The 15,312-nt window shown below is 54.4% G+C and overlaps 1 protein-coding gene across 2 annotated transcripts in view; it reads right to left on the bottom strand.

Moving 5' to 3' along the window:
• Positions 1 to 2,672: 2,672 nt before the first annotated feature.
• Positions 2,673 to 15,312, bottom strand: part of IGFN1 (immunoglobulin like and fibronectin type III domain containing 1) — a 32,999-nt gene continuing 20,359 nt past the window's right edge. The window contains exons 14-25 of one of the 2 annotated variants that reach the window (XM_058700344.1): positions 15,128 to 15,252; positions 14,862 to 15,003; positions 14,211 to 14,513; positions 13,393 to 13,692; positions 12,745 to 12,918; positions 11,596 to 11,724; positions 9,234 to 9,536; positions 8,155 to 8,243; positions 6,196 to 6,391; positions 5,176 to 5,475; positions 4,082 to 4,408; positions 2,673 to 3,198 (exon numbers count right to left, since the gene is read on the bottom strand). In XM_058700344.1, coding sequence (XP_058556327.1) covers positions 3,185 to 3,198; positions 4,082 to 4,408; positions 5,176 to 5,475; positions 6,196 to 6,391; positions 8,155 to 8,243; positions 9,234 to 9,536; positions 11,596 to 11,724; positions 12,745 to 12,918; positions 13,393 to 13,692; positions 14,211 to 14,513; positions 14,862 to 15,003; positions 15,128 to 15,252 — 2,402 coding nt within the window. In that variant the 3' untranslated portion in view covers positions 2,673 to 3,184. The other variant, XM_058700343.1, reaches the window with a different exon arrangement.

Raw genomic sequence — 15,312 nt, 5'->3', positions numbered from 1 at the left:
TTAAAAAAAGAAGAATGAAAGAGAAGATATCACTAGAGATCTTACAGGCAGTGAAAGGACAATAAGTGAATATTACAAACAACTTTATGCTGATAAATTCAATAATCTGGATGAAACGGATAAGTTCTTTGAAAGTCATAAATTACCAAACATTCAAGATGACACTGATAGCCTGGATAGCCCTATACGCCTATTAAAGAAATTAAATTTGTGGTTAAATCCTTCCCATAGAGAAAACTCTAGGTCCGGTGGCTTTATTGGTAAGTTCTGCCAAAAACTTAAAGAAGATACTGTATTAATTCTATATAAACTTTCCCAGAAAACAGAAAAGAAGTAGGTAAGACAGATTCCAAAAACAGACCTACACATACATGGTCAATTGATTTTCAGTGAAGGTTCCGGGTAATTCAATAGGATTGGGAAAGGATAATCTCTTTTTAAAAATGGTTCTAGGCCAACTGGATAATGAAAAAAGAAAGAAAGCAAGCTTTGGCTATTACCTCACACCACATAGAAAACTTAACTCAAAAGGGATAGATCTAAAAGTGAGAATTAAAACCCTAAAACTTGGAGAAGAAAACAGGAGAAAATCCTTGGGGCCTTGGGTTAGGAATTATTGTTCTTCATTTACAAGTGAGGAAGCGGGCAAAGACAGGATAAGGAACTGCTGAGGCCACATAACTAGTTAGGAGGCAGAACTAGTCTTCAAACCCTAACATTCATGCTCACATGGAATGTACTTGACTGGCAAGGGCTTGGGGGCTTTGCGCGGAAATGAATGAAAATGTCCATGATCTTTCCCTTCTCCTTCACGTTCTGTCCTGGTCATAGAAGTGTGCAACTCCCTCCCAGGCACACGTGACGTCACTTGCCCCGGACGTGAGCACTGGTGTCCCCACTGTCAAAACAGACCCCTGCTTTCCACGGTCCTGGGCTGAGTTGTTCACACTGAACCGCCTGCAGTCCTCGAACCCAGCCTGTGCTTTCCCACCTCCAAGCCTGCGCTAATCACGTTCTCATCTCTGCAAGCCCACTTCCTGCTTATCTGCCGAGAAGGTTTCCACCTCCTTTAGGAAGCCCTTCTTGATGCTCTCAGCCTGCAGCTCTCCCCTCCTCTGAGCTCCTCAGGACTTTCTTGGTGCCTTTGTTAGTCTTCTCTCCCTTCCAGAAGGTAGGTGTCTTGAGGGAGGGTCCCATGTCTGAGTCACCTTTGTACCTCCCTGCACAGCACCTGCTCTGGCCGTCAAATGGATGAATGTATCTTGAGAAGCTATCACAAGTTGGTGGTCTTTTGTTTTTGTATCTCCTTGGAAGGTCAGGCCCCAGCTCCACCCTTAGGAATGCGGAAAGGGCTCTTCTTCCATCCTTGCTATGTGGGCCTTTGTTCAGAGCCAGGCAGGCCGCGGGCACTGGGTCATCCCCTCTGTGGGAACCCCCCTCTTCTCCCTATTGCTGACACTGCGGTCTGAGCTGAAGCCCTGCCCTCCCCACACTGCAGCCTAAAAAGCACTCAGGCGAACAGTTCATACAGGCTGAAGTGTTCAGCCACTGCCTCGTAGTTTCCAAGAACTTGTTTCTTTGCCCGTGGCCCCAGGTTGGCCTGCCGTGGTAGCAAGGCAAAGACGGCAAGAGAAAACCCAAGGAAAACGGCTCTTGTGGGTTTCCCTGGTGGGGGCAGGAGTGAACCACGGCTTATGCAAAGTCATCTAGTCCGTCCCCCTGCCTCTGGGGGACGCTATTGGGCTATTTGGGGTGGACAATTATTTCTCGAATCCAGAAAGCTTTCCCCGGGTCACATATTCCCACATCTCGGAAAGGAGTTTTTGACATCCGCCCTCCTTCATCCCTCCGTGGGGCTTGTGCGCCTTCCTTCCTGCATCTGACTGCAGTTGGGTGTGAGGGGAGGCCAGGAAGACGGAAGCCTGGATCCGGGCAGAGGGAGCGAAGAGCAGACTATGTCAGGCCACTGGCCGGGCCTCAGAGCTGGCACCCTGGGACAGAGTGGGGCTCAGCCTTCCTGGGGCCCCCTCCTTCCTTCTCGTCCCTGGGAACCCTGGAGTATTTCATGGAAGCCCAGGAGGCACAGAGGCCACGCCTTAGGGATGGAGGGGCACCTTCTGGTGGGAGGTCACATAGAGGTCCTTCCCTGGAAAGGGAGGCGTCCCAGCCTGTCTGTGACACAGGGACTGTGGAGAAGGCGAGGAGGGGCCCACACAGCCCTGGATGAGAGCCAAATCCCCATGTACTTGACGGTCTCTCTCAGCACCTTCTCACCGGGCCCACAGGTCACAACCTGGAGTAGGATTTTCCTCAGCCCAGACTCTTTCTGGTGCTGGAGAGGGACAGGCAAAGGGCAGTCCTGGGTAACACTGGCTCCGTGACCCCTACACTATAACACCCAGGAAAGCCCTTGCTCTGCCGCTCACAGGAGTTTTGCCAAACAGAGGAGCGTGGGAGGTCTCTCTACTATGCAGACCCAACAAGTCTTCTCTGCTTTCCTGCCCTGGGAAGCCACTGCTCACAGGCCTGGGCTGCAGAAGGAGGCCAGTCCTCACCCAATTTTTCCCTTGAGCCAGAACCCACCCGTCCTCCCAGCTGGAGCCTGGAATGAAGGCTCTGTATTGGGAACCTTTCCTCCACCACACCAACCCCAAGTTAACTTGCAAATGATAGGCTTGTATTAGCTTAATGTTTTAATGATGAAAGGCACAGAAGGCACTCCCTCCACACATGCCCTGGACGCCCTGGCCCTCACCCAGGTCCTCTGACCTCCTCATTCTTCCCTCTGGTTCCACAGCAGGCCCAGCTCTTCCTGCTCTCCCTCTAGGAACCCAGCTCGGGAAAACAAGGACTTGGCCTCCATGTTGCAGACAGGTTCTTTCTGGATTCCCACAAAGTAGAAAAGAAAGAAGCCCACGTAATGAGGGTGGAGGAGGTTCCCTGTCATCTGTTCAGGCACTTGGCTTGGGGTTGAGAGGCTGGATGCCCCCGCTTCTTCTCTTTCTTCCCCAAGGACTCCATGCCCTTCTGGTGGAACATCCCCAGGCTCTGGGCACTACCAGTGTGCTCCATCCTTTAGGACTGGCTCTCTGGGCCAGTGTGGGCGTCAAGAGGGAAGTTTCAGGAATCTGTCACCATCCGATGGCTGTGGGGCCAGACAGGGCCATCCCAGGGAGAGGTGGGGCTAGGAGCTAGATTCTGCAAGACAAAGCACACCAGAATATTCTGGCTGGTCCCGAAGGAGCAGCTGCCACTTCCCCTCCCACCCCTCTTACATGGTGAAGGTCACACAGAACAGGGTCAGGCCCAGGGGCTCTGCCGTCAGGGGCCATGGGTTCAAATGCAGAGACACCGCGTGCTCTCCGAGCTTGGGCAAACTCCCTCCCTGGCAACCATCTCCAAACGCCTTTTTGAAAACAGTCTTTTCAGGACTAGGTGTGTGCACACGCTGGGGCGCTTCCCGGGGGCCTTGGCATAAATGCCACAGAAACAAAAGACACGCTGGTTTGGGGCTGAAAGGGCCATTTTTGCCCAAAGGTTGATTCTGAAGAGTGAAAAATGTGTAGGAGTTACTTTTCTCCCCCTTCTTCAAAATAGAAGATGTTTAAGTACTATTAAGGAAAAAATGGTTTCTTATTAACATACAGTATTTGCTTTGCTGAAAAGGAGACTACTGATAAGGAAATCAGTGGGGATTTTTGGACTTAACGTCTGTATCTGGGCAAATTTATGAAGGTGCAACACGGAAGGCAGAAGAAGCCTTTTTAGCTCTCAGCTTGAGATGTGTTGCAAGGCCATACTGGGAAGCTTGGGTGGGTGGCACATAGTCCCCTAAGCCAAGAGTTGGTTGTCAAGGATCTAAGTCAATACCTCATTTTGCAGATGGGCAAATCGAGGCCCTGGATGGCAAGAGATGGTCAGCTTAGGTAACAGAGATCCTGGAGAGCCAAGGCGGTTGGAAGAACCTGGTATCCTGACCTGCAGCCCAATCACTCTTGAGGCGACAGGGTGGGCTCCCTGCTCTGACTCTCTTTCCCTTCCCCCTTGCCAGCTTGGCCTTCTGCCAGGGCGGGACGTTTACCTGTGACAATGAGGGTGGCGGTGCTGACAGCCTGGCCCAGCGTGTTCTCAGCCACTGCCTTGTACTGGCCGCTGTCCTTGGAGGAGACACTGGGGATGATGAGGGAGCACACGCCCAGCACATCAGTGCTATATACTTCCGGGTTTCCTGCCAGGCTCTGGTCGTCCTTGAACCAGGTGACGCTGGGCCGGGGCCAGCCCTGCACGGCACAGCTCATGCAGCACTCACAGCCCTCAGGCAGCAGGTGGGTCCGCAGGCCCACCAGGAACCGGGGCTTCTGGCTCAGGTCAGGCTCCCGGTAGCTGGGAGCCTTCACCGTGAACCTGTCTGTGGCAGAAACCAGGGCGAGAGAGAGAGAGAGAGAGAGAGAGAGAGAGAGAGAGAGAAAGGTCAGCAAGCAAGGAAGGGCTGGCTGAGGCGTGAGTCACATGGAATGTAGGCATTTCCTCGGTCCTTCTGCCACATCTTACCTGCAAATTTGGCCCCCACGGCTTGACTCACTCTTTTATCTTTTTCTTAAAATACCTTTTGGGTTTTTTTTTTTTTTCAACTACAAGCTAATACACATTCACTGTGGACAAACTAGAACGTATAGAAAGTCAAAAAGGGAAAGAATAAAAACCATGCATAATTTCACTGCCTATCAACGACCAGGGCTAACATTTTGGTGTGGAATCTGCCAGACATTTTTTTTTGTGTGTGTGTTTTAGAAATATGGAATCATGCATTCGATTTCATAATCTGCTTTTTCTAGTAACTACTTTGAAGGCCCACATTTCGTTAACTCTAAAACATACTTGGTTTTCAGAGAAACATTAACCTCTCTTTGCTGTATTGCCTGCAGCTGATTTGTGACCCCGCCCAAAGGCTTCCTGGACACGTGGACACCCACAGCCCTCTGTTCTCTCTGGACCCACTCTGAGTCAAGGACACAGAGGCCCGTAGGCTGAGCGAGGTTTGGAGGTGGTGAGGCGGGGAGTGGGGGAGGCAGGGAGGCGGGGATGAGGGCAGGGTGGCCAGAGATACACTGAGCCGGCTCAGCCACCACTGCCTGGGTTGCCCCCCAGTGGCAGCCCGCATCCCTGAGAGCTCACCTCGATGCCGGGGGATGCACCAGGGCTGACTGGTGTCTGAGGGCTGGCTGGCCCCCAGCTCGTTCTTGGCCACCACCCGGAAGTGGTACTCGTGGCCGGGGAGCACACCCAGGAGGGTGAAGTGGTTGGTGTGCACGTGGTCGGCCACCTGGCGCCAGGGCCCGTGCGCCGAGGAGCGTGTCAGCACCTCGTAGTGCAGGGGGACATCCCCGGCCTCATCTGGAGAAGGTTCCCACTCAGCCGTCACTGTCCCAGGCACGTTCTCCTGCAGGCGGATGGGCCCGGGAGACTTCGGGCATGCTGCTCAAGAAAGCAAAGGGGGCTGAGTTCCGGGGCTACCGAGCAGGGGTCCCCAGGGCTTCTGCATGGCCCTCCAAGTCTTCCGAGGTCCTGGGAGTGCAGTCTTGCCATGCAGGCAGCTAGAGCCAGAGAGAGAGCTCAGCTGGGGGTCTGCAGCTATCCCTAGAGAGTAGAAAACCTTTCCAACAAGAATTATTTGAATTCACTCTGGTTTATAAGTCAAATGACACAGGACAGTGGAGGGGCTTCCACAAGACCAAGTTGCAGAGCCCCCATCATTAGCTGTAGGTCACTTCTGTGTTCTAGAAACTTCTCCAGGGTGGGTGGGGGCTATGTGGGAGTCCCAGTGGGGAGGGCAACATTTATCGTGTACAAGGACCACAGACAATCCTTCCAAGGCTCATTCAGTTGAGGTAATGATGATGACTGTCTTTGCTCACTGACCCCAAATGAAGAATAACAAGTCCAGTGAAGGGCTGTGGCTTGACTGTCCCTAAGTTCCTGGGGCAGGACAACGGACCCGCACCCCGCACCCCACTCCAGACTCTCCTTCTGCCTTTTCTCCTTTCTTCAAGCTCTTAGGAATGGCTGGTGGTGTGGTCACCTTGGATTCCCTGGCATGGTAGACGAGCTGAGACCCGTAACTAGGCCAGATGGAGAGCTCCATGCCTTGGGGAGTGGCAAACCAGTGTCGGCTGACCCTGCCTAGGCCTGCCTCACCTGCCACCCTGAGGGGGAAGCTGTAGGTAGCTTCCTTGCCCTCCAAGCTCCTCAGCACCACAGTGTAGAGGCCACTGTCTGAGAGGCTGGCCACAGGAATCAGGAGCTGGGTGAGGCCATCCTTGGTGAAGGTCACATTTCTTTTAGGCAAGGGCAAGCCATCCTTCAGCCAGGTCACCTCAGGCATGGGGGCAGCCTGGGAAATGAGAAGAAAGAAAAGTAAGCAGGGGAGGTTTTGTGGGGGTGATGGTATTTAAGCTGGGCCTAAGGGGAGAAGAGCATTCTCGGAGGGGAAATGTCTGGGCAGAATCACAGAGGTGGGAAGTGCCTCTTTAGGGAGGGGCTGGTCGAGAGGGAGTGATACAGGAAGGTATGGTAGGGGGCGGTGGGATAGTGAGGAAGCAGGACAGGGAGAGTAAGGCAAGCCCCCAGCTCCCCGCGAGATCCTCTGGTACTGTACTCACTGGGCATCAGAGTCAAATGGGCATTCCAACAGTAATGAACCTCGTGGGATTGTTCTGAGGACTGGAGAAGTTAGTAACACGTGGAAAGCATAGAGAAGAGGGCCAAGGAACACTCAGTGTTAAACACTCAGTGTGTGTTAGGTATTTTTGTCACCACCGTTGTCCTTATTATGGTCTCATTGTTAAGGACATGTAATTTAAATTTTTTTAAACGTTTTATTTATTTTTGAGACAGAGAGAGACAGAGCATGAGCAGGGGAGGGGCAGAGAGAGAGGGAGACACAGAATCCGAAGCAGGCTCCAGGCTCTGAGCTGTCAGCACAGAGCCTGACGTGGGGCTCGAGCTCACAAACCGTGAGATCATGACCTGAGCCGAAGTCGGACGCTTAACCGACTGAGCCACCCAGGTGCCCCAAGGACATGTAATTTTAGAGTTATGTCTGGGTTTGAGTCTGGCTCTGCCGCCTATGAGTTCCCACACAGATGATGTTGGTGACAATGATGATTCTTTCTAAAGGCTTTTAAAATTTAATTAGAGAGAGAGAGAGAGAGTGCAAGTGGGAGAGGGAGAGAGAAGGGGGGAGGGGCCAGGGGAGACACAGAGAAAGAGAGAGAGAGAGAGAGAGAGAGAGAGAGAGAGAGAGAGAGAGAGAATCCCAAGTAGGCTCCACACGAACAGTGTGGAGCCCAATGCGGGGCTAGAACGCATGAACCAAGAGTTGATCATGACCTGAGTCAATATTGGATGCTTAACCGACTGAGCCACCCAGGCGCCCCGACAATGATGATCTTAATAGTAATCATCATCATCATCGTAATTACTGATGGATAACACACACTGGGCACTTGCTATATGCCAGGTACTGCACATGCTTTCCATGTATTAATTCCTTGAATCCTCAGAAAAATCCTTTGAGATAAGTTACTATTATCCCCATTTGACAGATGAGGAATTTGGAACACAGAGAGGTTAAGATATTTGTCCAAAGTCAAACGGCTAGTGAGTAATGATGCTAGAACCTGACCCCAGGCAATCTGGGCTTCCAGCCACCACACATTACTGCTACATTACACATACAGAGACAGGTGGTGTTGGTTGGGGATCATCCCGAGTCAAATGCAGGTCATGTGCTTGTACAATACTCATTCTAAGGTCAAAAGGGATTATCCATCCTGCAGGCCCCTGAATTCCCAGGCTGAGTAAGGAGAGGTGGAGGAAAGTGGGCACCATAGCTTAGAGGTGCAGTGACAGAAGCTACCACTAGAGGGACTTGTAGACGAGAGCAGAGTGGCCACCCAGTGGCCAGGTGAGGGGCTGTGCCTTCAGGGAGGACCCTCTTCCTTCCTCACTTCTGGCCTGATTTCCAGCACAAGCCCTGACCACTGGCTGGGGACCAAAAAGGAGGGCGGTGGGGAAGAAAACCACAGGGCTGAATCCGGCTCTCTTGGCTGCTCTGGGCTCCCTTCTTCCCCACTCCCCATTAGATATACTCACTTCAAAGGAAACAGGCACACGAATGGTGTCCCCAGCTCTGACCATCAGCAGGTCCTCTGTGCTGGAATCCATGAGGAACTTGGGACAGACTGGAACACACAATATGGCTCGTCACCTCCCTCCACACTTGGGCCCCAGCTCCAGGTCTCCAACAAGGCGGAGCTGGAGGGGGAAGTCTGGGCCTGACTAATTGGTGCAGAGATCTATGGTGGCAGGGGAGGCTCTGGAGGAAATGGATAGGGAGCTGGGAGGAGGATCCCGGGGGCTGGGGGGGAGCCGCAGGAGGTGGTGGGGAGCTGAGAAAGGGAAGCCATCGGGGAGAGGGTGAGGGTTAGGCCGGAACAGAGGGGGACAGTGAAAAGGTAATCCAACTCTTATTTTGCAGAGGAGATAGATGAACACTGATCTGAGCTAGGAAGTGACAGGCTTGGGACCACACCAAGCCGGAGGCGGAACCAGGACAAGGTCCCAGGATTCTGGACTCTGGGTACACGTGCTATTCATTGTACTTGTCTTCCTTATGGTTACTATGACAAGTAGGGCCTGCTGGGATGGCCCAGGTCAGCTTGGGTCAAAGACGAGTCAGCTGTTTCCAGGGGTTAAATCCAAAGGAAAAGATCCACATTTGGGTAACAGGGAGCTGTGTGTCTTCTACTCTGAGCACGAACTGTGGGTGCTTAGTACCACTTGAGTAGCACTTATGTAGCACCTTCTTAGGTCATGCTTGGGAAGCAGCAAAGAATCCTGGAGAGAGCCTGGACTTTGGAGTCAGTCACCTGGTTTAAATCCTGGCCATGCCACCTACCAGTGTTATGACCCAGGGCCAAGGGCCTCTGACCTCAGGTTCCCTATCTGTAAATTGGGGGCAAAAATGCGAACCCTGGAGGATTTTTATGACTCGTAATGAGAAAACATTTCTGGACGGGCCTGCCTGGTCCAGTGCCGGGCTCATAATAGGTGCTTGATAAATGGCCCTTCATGAAACTGGGGAAGGGGATCCTGGCTGAGCAAGTGCACGGACGCTGCTCAGAGGCCCTCTCAGGAAGGGGGCACAGGAAGAGCAAGGAGGTGGCACTCACCGGTAACAGGCATGGCTTGCACTAATGCATCCAGGGCAGTGGGCTGGCCGTGGCCCCCGTTGTTAACTGCTGTCACCCTCATGAAGTAGCCCTCTTGGGGCCGAAGCCCTTTGACTGTGAAGGTGGTGACCGGCACGGTGCCCGTATGGCATGGGCTCCATTGCAGACTGTCTGAGCCACGCAGCTCCACCACATATCCCTGGGCTTCATCCCCATCCTGAGCATCCGGCTGGGCCCAGCTCAAGGTGATGCTGGTGTTCGACGTATCTGTGACTTGGAGGTCCCTCACGGGTCCTGGGGGTCCTGGCCAGGTACCACGGGAATGTCAGGAACGGCATCACCCTCTCTTGAGGGAGGCCACTCAGTGTGGATATTCATTAGTTTTCATGCGGGAGGCTGGGTATCTCTTTCACTTAAGGATTCTGCCCCTAGACTTCCCTAGAGCAGGTACCTGGAACCACACTCTTACTCTGTCCTATACTCTGCCTCAGCTACGCACCACAGATCCCAGGTCACCTGCTCCAGAAAGCTTTCCCCACCTCAGTCCACTCATTCAGCCACCTGCCAACCCACTTCCCCTAACTGCCCTTCTGTATTTCCTGGAATGGGGTATTTTCGTTGATGGCCTCTTGGGCTCCAAGATCCCTGAAGGCTAGAATTCTATCTTTTGGTTCTGACCTCTAAGTTAGTCAAGACCACCTTTTGGGCACTCAGTCCATGCTTACTTTTCACCTGTTAAATGGGAAGGAAAATAACAGGCCCTATGCACCCACAGGGGTTGTGATGTGTGTAAAGAAAGGGCTCTGTGAATTGCACAGCAGTCTCTCTCAGACCTGGTTGCCCACTGGAATCATGTAGGGGGAGCCTTATAAACACTGATGCCTAGATCCCACCCCCAGAAACGTGCATTTCATTAGTCTGGGGTGCAGCCCAGGCAGCAGGATTTTTAAGAGCTGTCCACGTGTTTCCAAATCTGGGCTAGGGCAGTGCTTCTCAAACTTGAATTTGTTTACAAACTGCCTGGGGATTTGGTTAAAACTACAGATCCTAATTCGGCAGCCTGGGTGAGGGCTGAGATTCTGCATTCCTAGCAAGTCCCCAGGTAATGCTGCTGGTCCATGGACCATGCTTCGTAGCAAGGGTCTAGGACAGGTAGGGACTGGGGTGGCTAATGTGGGGCGCTGCTTACGCTGCTTGCTGTCTCCATTCCCTAGTAGCGATGAGAGAGGGAGAGAGATTGATAAACTAGGACGGGGTTGGTCCACTTGCAAGGGATAAAATCTTCCCCCTCTCATCCCCTCCACTCCACACTCTGCCCTTTCTAGGACTAAAACTTAGATGCCACTGGGTCCATTCAACTTGTACAAAGTTCTGTTCCTGCTGGATTCATTTCAACAGACCTGACACCTACCGTGTGTGCCCTGTGGGGATACAAAAGTACTCTCAAGGTGTGGACCACCTGGCCAACCCAGGAGGTGCCAGAAATGTGCCGCTCCCTCCATGGCTTGTCATTAGCAGACTCATAAGGGGATAAGAGGCTCATAAGAGGTATACAAAGGAGCGTCTTCCAACTTGTATGTCTTGGGGTGAGGTTTTGGATAGGTGTTTTGTGGAAAAGGTATTCTCTCCTCAAATTTTGGAAATCTGGCTCAAACTAGAACAGGACCCTTTCCTGTAGGACTTGGAAATATCAGAGGCTAGATGTTATAAATATCTGTGGTTGTGGTGGTGGTGGTGGTGGTTGTTGTTATGAACATCTTTGATCACAGAACTTTTTGGCTGTCTGTGTTGTTCTCAACATCATGATGCTCTGACATCTCTCTGTGCATGGAGGTCTGAAATCACAGACAGGGAAATGCTGTTCGAGGCTGAATGTTTCTCAAGGGCAGAGACCAGGATTTATTTACCTAGTTGCGGGCACAGTGTTAGCCACCTTGAAGGGCAAATATCTGCTGTTTGGAGAGTCAATGGTGAGGTTCCACTGTGACCTCCCCCCTGCCCCACAGAGATGACGACCCTTCACTGGGGTGGGCGGACAGTTATAGGACTGGAATGAGTCCTTGAGAGCTGACCTGCTCAGAACCTGAAGAGGGAGCAAAGTGATTTTAGGAAGGGCTTCTTCTAATCCCCACTGCCTGGCCCCTGGGCCTGTCTGATCTCAACTTGGGGCCTTATGTCTCCCCCAGGCCCCTAAAATATGCCTCACCCCAGAGGCCTTCCGACCTTTGTCTTCCAGCCTTCCTGACCGTTTCCTTCAGGACTGGCCCTGACCTACGGCCCCAGGCCTGTCCCGCAGGCTTCAGAGCTGTCCTCTGCGCCTCACACCACCACCACCCCCAACCTGGGTTGGTGCCCTACTTACTCATGGGGTCCCGAGCAAAGACAGCATCTGATGGGGGTCCAGGCTCTCCGGGGCCAGAGGGAGCCACAGCCGTGACCCGGAACTGATATTGACAGCCCTGCCGCATGTCCACCACAGTCCACTTCCTGCCTGTGAGAAGCCAACCCCACATTAGTCCCACCGTGACAGGACCAGGTGATGGGGACACAGATGGTGCCACCAAGCTCTGGAAAAGACCAAACCTAGGGTACTAACACCTTCCTCCTCTCCAGGCAGCCAGCTACCGGTGACTCGGTTCTCTCCAAGGTGAAAACAACACTGCTCAAGATGTCAGAGGCCCTAATCCTTGTCTGGTTCTGTCACTAACCTGCTGGTGGTCTTGGACAAGTGCCTTAATCTCTCTGGTTCTCTCTGCTTTACAGAGTTATAAGAGTTGTTATAAATATATATATTTATAAATAAGAATGACTAAATAGGGAAGTTGGAAGAATGCTCTTAGTTCCAAACCCTTTTTCCAGAGATGAGGGAACTGGGGCCCTGAGAGGCCTCTGCTCCTAAGTGGCACAGCCCTGGCTAGAAACCTGGTCTCCTGACAACCTGCCTCGAACCTGGTCTTTCTCCTGCAAACTTGGCTTGGACTTTTCTGAGTTCTTTCCGATCTCAGAAAGCAGTTTCTAACCGTAGGGAAGTTAATGGGATAGGGGACACTTCTCCCCATCTTATGGATGAGGAAGGTAAGATCTAGAGAAAAGCGCATTGCCTGAGGTCCAGGCCCGAAGGAAAGGGGTTAGTGCTAGCAGCTCCATCTCTGGCTCCCATCCTGAGACTTCTGGAACCCTCTCCAGGGTTTCCTAACCTTGGCACTATTGGCATTTGTAGCCAAATAGTTCTTTGGGGGCGTGGGGATGGGGAGAGGGGTGCGGCCCTGTGTATCGTAGGATGTTTAGCGGCGTCTCTGGCCTCTACCCCCCACCTTCCCACACTTCAGTTATGACAACCCCAAATTGCCAGACAATTGCCAAATGCCCGCAGGGGGCGAGACCACCCCAAGTGAGACCCACTGTACTAACGGGATCGGGCGCGATGGTGCCACAGGACCCTGGAGCCCGGAGGTCACGTAGGGAAGCTTTGGGCCAGGATAACTCAGAGCGCCCATTCTGGCCCACTCACCAGGCACGGGCTGCGCATTTACTGCTGTCCAGGTGTTACTCCCCTTCTTGCGCTTCTCGATCAGGTAGCCCAGGATGTGGGCACTGCCGGGGCCCCGAGGTGCCGTCCACGTCAGTGTGATGCCCTGGCTGGAGGCCGACTGGATGGCTGGGGTGGAAGGGGGCCCGGGGAGAGCTGGGGGCAGAGAAGGTGCAGATCAGCCCAGCGGCTGATCACAGTGCCAGCTCACAGTGAGGTCCTGGGGGCCACACTCTGCTCTTTCCTAGGGAGCGTCAGGGGGCTGAGCCAGCCTGCCCTAGGACACTGTTCTGGCTGTGGCCTGGGAGCCTAGAGGCTGCCCTGAGGCCCCTCAGCTTCAAGTTCCCTCCAGATGGAGGGCATCTGCTGGGGAATGGTGCTTGCCCCACCCACACTCCTGAGAACACGGGCTCTGCTTGTCCACCCCTACTCCCAGAGAGCCAGGGCCGCGAGAAGACCCCATAAATCTTGCTTCCTGATCACCCGCCAGATCCCCAAGGAAGCTGACGTAAGGAGTCTCCACAGTGCTCTAGAAGGGCCCCAAGACCCCCGGTGTCCCTCAGTGTCTGGGGCGGCCCCGCCTACTCTCTGGGCACAGCGGAGAGCCCGGGAGTGTTAGAGCCCTCTTACCCTCGGGAGCCACCAGCACCTCTGTGGACTCCAGGGCCTCCCCGGGCCCCTCAGAGGTCACAGCCCGCACTCGGAAGGTGTATTTCTTGCCCTGCTCCACGTGGGTATCGGTGAAGGTGGTGGTGCCTGCGGGGGGCTCGCCCACCTTCAGCCAAGTGCTTCTGCCAGCCTGCCGCCTCTCCACCACGTAGTGCTCCAAGGCCCGGCCCCCGTCGTCCTGGGGAGGCCGCCAGTGGAGGCAGACACCAGCCCCCTGGCAGTCCTGTGCCTCCAGGGGACCTTGTGGGGGCTGGGGCTTGTCTGGGGTCCCACCGAGAGGAGCAGGAAGAGAAGGGGGGGGTCAAAGGAGCTGGAGGGGAGTGGCGCTAGACTGCCCCCCTCATCAGCGGATAAGCCTGCAGTGGGGTAGAATGTCCAGAGGGCCTTGGGCATTACCTGGAGGTGTCCCCGGTCTCCACCCCCAACACACACACACAGACCCACAGGGGTGACGTGGAACGTGCCACCGTGGCTGCCCCTGCTCCGCGCTAACTTGCTGCCACCACTCAAGGCCGGGTGCGTTAGCTCCCGGGGCCGGGCGCATTCTCCCGGAGAAGCACAACCAGAGGGAGCCCAGCCCTGTATTCATCTAAACTGCTTCTTCCTGACCAGTCTGAGAGGGGGAGAAAGGACAAGGTGGAGAAGGTCTGGATCTTAAACAGCATGCAAATGAGGATCTGAGCCCGGGGACCGCACTCTGGGCCTGCTCCTCCTGGCAGGGAGGTTCCAGAAGCCCGGGACCCTCAGGCCTTGGCTGGGGAGAAGGCTGGGGCTGGCACCTATAACTTGCAGGGTGAGCTCGGCCTGGACGGAGCCTCCCTCGCTCCTCAGCGTCACGCTGTACTGGCCACGGTCCTTCCTGCCAGCGCTAGGGAGGCACAGCCGAGTGAAGCCGTCCCCCAGGGCCACCTGGACCCCCCGGCTGCCGCCGCTGCCCACCAGCTCAGCTCCGTCCTTCTTCCAGGCAGCCTGAACTGGGAGGTGGCTCTGGAAGGGGATCTTCACTGTCACCGGCTTCCCAGCCTTGACCACCAGGGGCTCTCTCAGTTTCTCTGTCACATCTGGAGCGATGACGGGGCGATCTAGAGACACAACGGGGCAAGGGCGTCAAACGGCAGCCTGGGCACCGCGCACCTGGGGGGTGGGGACACAAGGACCCGGAGAAGGAAATGTGACCGAGAGTAAAGACCGCTCCCCAAGAGGACTAACAAGGGGATGAATGGGCTTCATCTGCTGCAGGAGGGACTAGGATTAGACCTCTCTTCCTGACAGAGGGTAGGGAGAGTGTGGGTCGGCTTTTTAAAATCACCTTCTCAGACTGAGGATGAGATTCGTCACTGGCTGCAGACAAGCACACAGTCAGGTGTCTAAAGGGGGAGCATACCACCTGGTGCAAAGGGGCTGCTGAGCAGGGCAGGGCAGAGCCTCACCATGGACACTCAGGGTGGCCTCGCTCCGCTGGTTGCCGGCTACAAAGGTGTACCTCCCAGCCTGGGGCCCCTGCACATGGGCAATGAGGAGCCTGTGCACGAGACCATCTTGCTCAAAAGTTACTCCATCCTGGGCGCCGAGCTGGAAACAAGGGCCACAGAAGAGCCTGTCATCCCCACCCCTGCCCAGCTCCTCCAGGCACCCCCCGGGGTAAGCAGAGGCCCCTCCCACAAACTGGCTGGAAAAGCACGGGGGCAGGCACTACCTTGACTCCATCTTTAAACCAGGCACCGGGGCCCAGGTCACGGGTGAGGGTACAGGAGAGGACAGCGGCCTCTCCCTGCTGTACTTCCAGGTCAGCCAGGCTCTTGGAGAAGTAGCTCATGGGGCCTGGAGATACACAGAGGGAGTCTGGGGGGGCTAGCCACCCAAGGATTCCCCCTAAGGCCC

Source organism: Neofelis nebulosa, chromosome 15 (genome assembly GCF_028018385.1).
Source record: "Neofelis nebulosa isolate mNeoNeb1 chromosome 15, mNeoNeb1.pri, whole genome shotgun sequence".
Taxonomy (NCBI): domain Eukaryota; kingdom Metazoa; phylum Chordata; class Mammalia; order Carnivora; family Felidae; genus Neofelis; species Neofelis nebulosa.
This window is presented reverse-complemented; position numbering and strand designations above follow the sequence as displayed.